Raw genomic sequence first — 10,221 nt, 5'->3', positions numbered from 1 at the left:
AAAATTAGGAAAAGTAGACTAGTAGAGAGTAGAGTCTGACTATTAGTTAAGTTGAAGTCTATCTTTGTGAAAGCTGTCCCAGACTGCCACATTGGCTGTGAAGATATGCCAAACAAATACACCACAGGAGAGGCACCTAAAAAAAACTAGCTGTCCAGTGTCTCTTTCAATGACACTTTTGACAGTAATGGATTCTGACTGTCAGTGCCATCAGGAAGCAACCATAGGGGAGCCTTTTACCTTGTGAATGTTAAAGTCTACTTCCAGGGGGAAAGTGGGAAAAGAACGTTAATGTACAGGATTCTTTGTGGTTCATGATGCATCTTCAACATCACTCATTCAATTGTACAAGATAGAAGATAGTCCTGCTCTCTCATGTGCATGTGCCAATGTGTTTTTTTATTTTTTATTATTAACTCCAGGCTTTACTATTCAAAAATGTCTAAAGTGATTTGTGTGTATCTTTTTGTCAACTCATCACATATTTAACTGGCATTTCTTTCTTTGTTGGCTTCTGGAGAATAATTTCTCAGCTCAAAATAAGGATTTTACTGTCCCAGATAATAAAGGCAATAGAGTATTTTTAAATTCAGTGTTTTCTATCTTATTTCCTTCTGCACGGCTTGCATTTTTCATTCTGACTTTCTGGCACCACTTAGATATTTATCTCATGTCTCCCCACAAAGCTCTCTTTTTTTATTTTATTTTATTTTTTCAGAATTGGAATGACTTTATTTTCCACACAGTATGCTGCAAAGAATGTTTCCCGGTGGCATAATTACAGAGATGTGTTGGCACTTCAGAGCATGAAAGCACTTTCCATACAGTACGTTCAAAAGTCTGACACACCATCTGTGCCCATTAGGACGTCTTTCTCTTTTGTTCTTCTCCTGTAGTTTCTGATGGGGATGGCTGTGACGATATTGACCGACATCATCCATTTTGGGATCTATTATCCGCTGAATGACTTTGCAGTAGAAAGAGGGAGGGACGTGTTTCGCTTCAGCGCAGGAATGGCCATCCTCAACCTGCTGCTCAAACCTGTGTCCTGCTTCTTTGTCTACCAAATGTACCGCGAACGTGGAGGAGATTATAATGTTAACTTTGGTGAGTACAGTGACGTGAGGAGTTTGCAGACTTTTGAAGGAAGTGATCCTATGTCCCTATAAGGATGGTTATAACGAAGGGTGGGTACTGCACAGACTGTCTGCTCTGATATCAACATGAATTTAAGACAAGGCTCAAACCACAAACTAATTATTTTTAACGAACTGAAACAATATTTGTACTTAAAAACTAAAATATAATAAAAATGTTGTCAATGTCTTCACAACAAGTGGCATTGGTGCATATGTTTATTGAGACATGGATGTCTACATGACATACATGACTACATAAAAATACCCCCTATATTAACACTAAAACTTATAAAAACGAAACAAAAAAAAAACCTAAACCTAAATGAGCAAACCCCACCCACCCTGGAAACTAACTGAAAATGAATGTGAAAATGAAATAAAAATAAAAACTAATGAAAAATACAAAACTATAATAACTCTGATTTTAAACGTCTCCACAAATGTAGATTCCTACAGTGGAAACTGATGCTATCTACCAGCATAATTAGAAAATCGGCTGTGATCTAATTCCCTTTTGAGAAGCAGATGACACGAAATACTGTAAGATAACAAGGTTTCATTGAGTACGCAGTCTGGTACAAGTATAATTATAGAACCAGTGAGAAATTATCTACTCTCCCTACAAAAAAAGATCTCCACCCCTGAGCGTGACCAAAGCTCAAGGTATTCTGTGATGCATGTGTCCAGGGGCGCTGTGAGATGCTCCCTATGTTGTTTTATGCTGTTTGTCATGAAAGGCCTGCCAAGTGCAGCACAAACTAGGAAGACTCTGTGCTAAACCACTGGCAGATGATTCCACAGTCAAACTAATTAGTTACAGTCACAAGACATTTCAAATGCAGCAAAATGTCTGAGCTGCAGTTCGGTCGGGCAAGGAAATCATTTCTCCACGAGTTGTTTGCAGCATTTCTGTGTCATCCTGGCCACTGATTTAAACCGCATAAAGGAACATATTAAACCGATGCAGGCTGAAAAACTTATAATGCCATTATAGAAAAATAGCACAGGACTGATGTGAAAGAAACTCTGTACCGGTGCAGCATGTTTGTCCACAAAAATAGAAATTTTGTGATGTTATTGACTGAGTGCACAGCGCTCTCCTTGTGGGTTGACAAATGATAAGTACACTTCTTCCATTGACTGGTCAGAGATACTCAAGATGTGTTCTTTGATTAACTGTGTGTGGCCATTGATTTTTGGACTCGGACCCACACTGCTGAGAGCTTTTTCCATCAGAAATCTCACTGAGCTGTGACGTCTGCTGGACTCAAACATTTTATTCAAAGCTTCATTTATATGGATTAACCAAAAGTGGTTCTACTCATCATTTTTAGTGAAGGAATTTGGTGGTAGTAGTGAGACTGGTTCTGCACAGGGATGGTGAGTTTTCCTAAGACAAACAACAAAAATGAGGCTGGATATGTAATATTACAAGCTAAAATAGTAATTTATTACACTAAACACTGGGAAAAGTCATAAAATCTCTGGTGTCTGCATTGCGACAGCACTGCCGTTGACCAAATATATCTCCTGATTTGACTGTTTGGAGGATAATTGAATATTGATGAACCTGCTCTCTGTGGTTTTACTTTAACGCCACATACACACAGCAGGTACATCCATTAGACTGTGATTGGCTGCGTAGTGACTGATGAATGTAGCTAATGTTAGTCTCAGACAATGTGTGTTTTAATTGCAGTCTGATTGCATAGCTGGCATTAACATGGTTCCCTGCTGCACCAGGCACTCTGGGAACCAGGCAATCAGGTGCATGTGAGTGAACTGTTGATTCAGGCATACAGGGAACACACTGAATTTTGATTGGCGAGCCTCTTATGGTTTAAATCACTTGGGGGTTTTGTGTGTTTAGTCTTATTTTTACATTGCTTACTACAATAGAGGCTCTAAGTGTATGCAATCACATATTTAACATTAAATTGACAGTTTGCAAAACCTACCCACCTCCCATGAACATTGTTGAGCCTTGACTTACTTGAATAGGCTCTTTGCAACTCTAGGGAGCACAGGCCTTTGACAAATGTCCTCCACCTCACACTCCTGCAACCTTGACGTGGTGGAGAGGCTTAGTCTAGTGATATGCATGCTGAGAGCTATGAAGGATGGGGTTTAATACCCCTGGGAGGTTCAACCAAACTGGGCAGGACAAGGGTGATGAGGCAGATGAAGCAGTCCCCATCCTCCAGGTTAGTGGTTGGGTGTGGGGTTAAAGCTGCAGTAAGTAAATATTTTAAAAACAACTTCTTGTCATATTTGTTGAAATTGTCACTTTATACAATAAGAAAATATAGTGTTCTTCTGGCTACCTACTGCAGCTTTAACTGTCCCACCCTGGGAAAAAGTGCAAGTTACAAAAACTTTCTCCACATGCTGAAGTAATAAAATACTAAAATAATGATAAATAATTTCTCTACTACTACTACTACTACTACCTACATTAAACTGTGTGCTTAGAGGTGGTGTTAGAAAAGCTCAATTCACATTGAGTGGAATTTGGGGTCTACTGTGTAGGTTAAAATTAGCGATTGGATTATAATTGGTGATTGGAGCTTTAGTTGTATGTCTCGCTATCACATGCATCAAATGCGTACTTAAAACCCTTTTTGCCAGTTTCTCATTTTGACACATGTCAATTAAATGTCAGCAGGAGTTAACATTAACTCAGGGAGTTAATTAATTAGCAAGCTAACTATAGCAGCTGTCATTTCAGCTAGAAAAACTGTCAGTCAGTGGCTTTTGTTTACATCCGTAAGAAATCATAGACCCATTCTATTTATGAACTGTGCTATAATCTAAAGCTCAAGAACATTCAAGAACATATATGGTTACGCAATCAGTTACTGTGTAATCATCGTGGGTAAGAATTTGTCATAACCTAAATTTCCCTGTTCTTTCCCTGCATGTCATCACTTCCAACCTCACCGTCTGTCTTGCTGTTTGTCAAACTGTCATGTTGTTTTATCTAAGTGAAAACTCGTGTTGTCTCATGTTTTTTCCTGTTATGATTTGACTGTTTGTCTTGTGTCTCTTCTCTTCTTCTCTTTTCTCCTTCTTCTCCACTGCTGACCTTTGACCTCTCAGACTTAGAGACCTCTGTGGACAGTCGATGCACTACGGATAGTGCTGACAGTGCCTTTATAGGCCGCCGCTATTGATTCCCGGCTTCTTCCTTTTTTACCATTTCTCTTCTCCAATCATCCTCTTCCATCCTCTCCCACACAGGAAGTAAGATTACGAATCAGGCTGCAGAACAAAAAAGACTTTTTTTCTTTCCCACTTGTTACCTTGTTGATGTTCTGTTGTCCATCTTTATCTTTTTAGTTATTTATACTGGTTTATCTTTTTACCTGTCTATTCCTACATCTATCATCTCCCATACCTGCCCGAGTATCTGTGCTTGTCAGTGTACTGTTTGTATTCATGTCTGATCTATTATATGGGTTTATATGATTCTGCAACTTTGCATCTATGTATTATTCAAATCCTTTTACTCTCCAGACACCTCATTTGTGTTTGTGTATTCTGTTTGCATATATTTAAAGCAGAGCTGCATGATAGTGCATATTCTCATATCAGCCTAATTAAAGTCAAGATAATGTTTACTTATAATAGACCATGACTGTGACCTGTTTGAAATGAGGCTGCATTCACACTGCAAGCAAGTAGCCCAAATCAAATTTTTCTTTTGCTCATATGTGACAATAATCTTTTAAATTCAGATTTGGGCCACTTTAATATGATTTTTCTGCAGTGTGACCTCAGTGAGAGCAGTCATGTAAGAATTCATGTGACTTTTACATCACTCTAGATCAGTGGGGGATCGCCAAAGCTTCATGGGGGGTCGCGAGGCCTTCTTGATTTTAAAGGGTGAAAGCTTTAAAAATGTACACAGTAGGCCTGTATCTTATCGTCTTGCAGTAAAAACGTGTGTAGTTATAACAACCACAGAGTGAATAAAACAAGCATCAGGGAGAGAAAAACATAAAATCTGTCAAAAAAAGAAGCCTATTAAGTATGTTTGATTGTTAGAAAGACATAAAGACACTTGACTTGTATAGAAAATATTCACAGGAATAATCTGCTCAAAATTCATTCAAATCACTCCTTTTACACATTCATGCAGTTATTGTGTTCATGACTGTTTTTGTCACACATTAAATATAATATGAAATATCCATAAAATATGTTATTTAGTTAGGAGGTCATCAGTTTTGTCAATGACAGGGGGTCCCTTAAGGAAAAAGGCACATGACTTCAGCACTGTGACCTGTTTACACTGGATTCTGATATAGGCCACATTTAAAAAAAACAAAAAAAACAATGAACAGCCAAACAAAAAAAAAAATCTGATTCAAACAATAAATCAAAATTGAGCACTGAGGCTTGCAGTTGGAACAAGTAACACAGGTTATTGGAGGTTTGTTTTATTAGAATTATTAATGTCTGCTTTTTAATAAAATAAAAGAATAAACGTCACAATTGCAAAGAGTTAGTTAAATGAATATATACTTCAAATACTTAAAATCATCCAAACCCCCTGCAATGAAGGTAAATGGCTTGTTTGATTAGCATTAATATGTGCATGTTTGTCACAGTAATAGGACTCCGGGCCATGCAGAGGTAAGATCGTTCGAGCCTTTGAACTTACAAAAACGCGTTATTGGTATTCCGGCCACGTCAGAGTCGGGGGGCTGTTTGTTTCTGAAGACTATTCAGATGGATTACATCAGTGCCTTCATAGTATTTATTATAAAGCATGTTTACATGAGGCATGATGGAAGGCTGTTGAACATTTTTCAGACTCATTCTCAGATTATTGATGGTGGTCTGTTCCTGTGGCCAGATTTTATTCAATTAACTGCAGTGCCAGCAGCTAATTAGACTGTATTGAGTGCAGAAAGAGAGTAAATGGGAGGAATTTCACCACCTCTCAACAAGTTTTTTTTTTAATGTTCTCTCAGCCTGGCACCCAGAGCCAATGTGAGCTTTACTGTGTGTTCACAAAAAGAGTTTCAAACAGTATAATCTATATTTATCCAGAGGGGGCCAGATGCTCAAGTCAGGAAAACAAATCTGCCCAACTGTGTCATGAATCAGTGTGTGAGGAGAAATGAGTGTGAGCCTGTATAAATCAAGAAAGAAGAAGTTGCGTAGAAGCTTTTCTAAGGGGCCTTTTCTTTGTCTTAATATATTGCAACATCCCTGATTAGTTGCAGTGTTTCTATGCAGATATGATTATGAATAATACATTTGCATGGCGGTGGTTGTGTGTATTGAAGACTTTTTTTTGCTTGTCTCTGCAGGTTTCCCCTCTGTATCACGAAACAGAGATGCCTACCAGTCCATTGACCAGCAGGATGAGTCTTCAACCCCAGCAAATCCGTTCAACCAGGCCCAGGACAGCAAACCAGGAGCCCGCACATACTGAGAGAGCCAGGCGGTGAACAATGCAGCATTTTCCTCTGACTTCTCATGCAGCAGTACAGTGCTTAGGGGCAGTTTTTTTTTACAATCGATCCCACGTCGGTCTCTGTGTTTTGTACAATTGGTCTGCTGCAGATTGCAGCTCTGAAATAGAATTCTTTTATTATGGTAAATCATTAGCTCTGATTGGGTTTTAGAATAAAATATGGCACACATATAATTTTTCCTTCAAAGGTGGTAATGTTTTTGCTGAGCCAGCACATCGCTGCTGAATAAATACAGAGAAAATCTTGTTCTGCCACTACCATGCTGTGTTACTGTTGTTACTGCTATTTTTAGTGGAGAGGTATTGAATGGAACTGTTGTGTCTGCAGCAGTTTTGTCAGTGTACTTTTTTCTAAAGTAGTCATATTTTTTTTTTATTTTTTATTTTTTTTGTACAAAAGTGGCACTCACAGACATTAAGAGTCTTGTCTGTTTTTCTTTGTGATCTGTGAATTATTACGTTCTACTTGTATGCAGTGTTTGTGTGATGATTATTTTCCAGTTGGTCTGTTCTACGGTACAGCGATGCTTAAAGCACTGGACAGTTTTTAACACAAGAGGACTAAAATGAATGTTCGATGTCAGTGCCTTAGAAGCTACCTTGTGCCTTTTGTACTTTTTCAACTCATACGAGCTGAGAAATCGTTATACCGGATTGACGACATGATGAGCAAATATGAAGTTACAGGCCTTTTTTTCTGATAACAAATGAACAAGACCTTGCAGTGCAGCACACAATCAGGCTCTCTTCATTTTTCCTGGTGTTGATCTATGCAATGTATTAAAAGTACTGCCATATCTAGCTCTGTGACCATGCAAAATACATAAAAACATAAGAATGTTTGAGAAAAGAAGATAAATATGTAGATTTTTGTAATGATCAGTTCACGCTGTGGCTGCAGGGTGGATTTTACTTAGTGACTATCATTTGGATTTTTTTACGATCAGTTCTCTTTTGAAAGACTTTCAGGTTCTGAGTTCCTGTGTTGAAATCATGATGACCTGCGTGACAGAATTGGTAACCATGTTGGTCATATAATGGTTATGTGAAATAATCACTGCTGTAGTACCAGAGGCTGTTGAGTCATATATACAATGAGAGGCACCTAATTTGCTTACATACCTCATGTAATTATACCTTAATTCAGTTTGTTCACTGTCTTGGACTGTATTTTACTGTCTCTAAACTGTCTGTCTGACAAAACAAACCATAACCGATGGTTCCACGTCCCTGTGAGCCTATAACAACCTGTTACTAGATCGCCAAAATACCAAATGATTAACACTTACAGCTCTCTGTGATAACGTCAAATAGCACCACCATTGACAAAAAGTAAAGATTTAACAGCAGGTGATTGTGTGACTGAGAAAAACCTGCAGAAAGGCAATAACATTGTTTTTTGTAATTCTGTTCATAATAAAAAATAATTTAAAGGACAACTGTGTAGGATTTAGTGGCATCTAGCAGTGTAGATTGCAACTCCCTCGCTTCACCCAGCCCTTCAAATCATGAAGGGGAAACTATGGTGGCTGTGAAACACACAAACAATGTAAACGCCTCTATCTAGAGCCCGTATTTGGTTTGTCCATTATGGGCTACTGTAGAAACATGGTGATACGGTGATGATAAAAACATCTTCCCTAACCCTATTCTAAGGTAACAAAAACATAACAATTCTAATTTTCAGGTGATTAAACACTAATGAAAACACAGTAATGAATGTTATGTTCCATTTCTGCCTCCTGAATGTTACACACTGGACCTTTGAAAGAAAAAATAAAATTTTTGCACAAGAAATATTCTAGGTATGAATAGACAGTTCAGAAGGGTCTCTGATTAAGCTAAATGAGTTTGTCCTGTAAGAGACTAAAATTTCATATTTGACTGTGAAAAAATCATTACATAGAGTTTCTTATTATCTTGATACCTGCATTAAATATTATCCTAATTTGATAATCTAACATGACAAGAAAATTCTCCTTTTTTTAGTCATGCTGTTTCATTTGCTTCCTCCTGAAAAGGTGGACATATCCTAAAATAAGGCTGCTGTAGTTGCTTCAGCTTAATGTCTCTTGCTCTGATAATGAATGGTATTTTTTTAATTGAAAGGCACAAGGCTAGACAACTTTAAAAGAATGCAACTGTTACTACTGCTGAAATTTTGTTTTCACTAAATTAAGATTATAAGAGAAAAATATGAAAAATGTGGGCTACGTGTTTTCATGAAAATTCTGCAGCCCTGCCTTAATTTTGGTTCCGATTTTTCCAAATGCTCTTTTTATGACTGACTGGTCATATTTGACACGTAAGAGAGTCTGTTGTTGTCATGCTTTTGCAATTCAAGGTTGCCTCTGATTTGACATTTTATGTTGGAAGTTGTTTTTTTCTTAAAAATAAAGAACAACAATGTATAACATTTGTTGAATGAAGTTTTATAACACAGATAAACCGCATGCACAGAGGATTTGTATTTCTTCTCCTCTCTGCTCCTCTCAGAGATCTCTTTATTGCCCTGCTTTTATTTATCCAACCAGACAACACATTTATCTTCCTTTCCTCTTTTACTCACATTTTTCCTCTCCACTGTGCATATTCCCAGAGCCATACTACCTTCAATGCCAAAAATTCAGCTCAACCACTATTTACACCGCAACGGCACTTGACTTAAAATAACACAGAAAATGTGAAAAAGCATCATGAAAGTGAAAGATTTATTTTCTGTCTGCTGCCTCTTGCATTGCAAATACAACAAGAGTAATTAGAGTGATAATGCTGGACACACCTGGAATGTAAAAACACCTGATTTTCATATTTCATCCATACCCCAGGTGAAAAAAAGTGTTCCTCAATAAATTACACAAGTATTGGAGTAGTACACACAGAAAATAAACTTAGTTACTTACTTATAGTCAAGGTCTCTGTCCCTGAAGGCTTTCATTATCGCGAGGCAGTGAATGGTTAGCTTGAATGGTCTATTGTCCTGAAGTGTGGAGGCTGTGGAGCCGCAAGCCCTTGAGGAAAGAGCCTTTTCATTTGTTTGTTTATAGCCTATAGTAGTGCCTCTTAGGCCTTATAAGAAATCATGAATGGAAATTCTAGTGCTGCTGCAGCAACAACAGCAATCTTATATGTCCATATGCATAAACACACACTAACATGGATGTACCACAACAGCTGCATGTTCAACATATTAGACTACAGCCCAAAATGTTTTATTTAAATATTAGCAGTAAACACCACATTTTGATGTCAGTCCATCTGGAGCAAAAACATAACATGGCCAACTGACAGACAGACAATAATTTCATCACAAAAATTAGCCTCATTCAATGTTACACACCCATCTTTTCTGAAAGCCACAAGTGTGCTCGTTCTCGAAAGAGATGTAGTAATTATTTACCATAGTAGATAGGTATATTAATGTAAGTTTAAGATGTAGGCTATAGACTCAGTATCCTTGCAGTTCAATGCTTTAGTTTATGGGTCCATCATTTCCGAATCATTTTCTAATACTTACCTGGTAAATACATGTGATGTATTTGTCATAATTTGTATTTGTCATAATTTTGTCATAATTTGTATTTGTCATAATTT

General features: G+C 37.6%; 1 protein-coding gene across 1 annotated transcript in view; it reads left to right on the top strand.

The window, feature by feature from the left end:
* agtrap (angiotensin II receptor-associated protein) overlaps positions 1–6,886 on the top strand; it is a 9,943-nt gene extending 3,057 nt beyond the window's left edge. The window contains exons 4-5 of the mRNA XM_035661185.1: positions 897–1,107; positions 6,461–6,886. Of these exons, the coding sequence (XP_035517078.1) occupies positions 897–1,107; positions 6,461–6,585 (336 nt within the window). The 3' untranslated portion in view covers positions 6,586–6,886. The remainder of the gene's footprint in view (positions 1–896; positions 1,108–6,460) is intronic.
* The last annotated feature ends 3,335 nt before the right edge of the window (positions 6,887–10,221 follow it).

The sequence above is a fragment of the Morone saxatilis genome, unplaced genomic scaffold, assembly GCF_004916995.1.
Source record: "Morone saxatilis isolate NCDOM2014 unplaced genomic scaffold, NCSU_SB_2.0 Contig18, whole genome shotgun sequence".
Lineage (NCBI taxonomy): Eukaryota > Metazoa > Chordata > Actinopteri > Moronidae > Morone > Morone saxatilis.
This window is presented reverse-complemented; position numbering and strand designations above follow the sequence as displayed.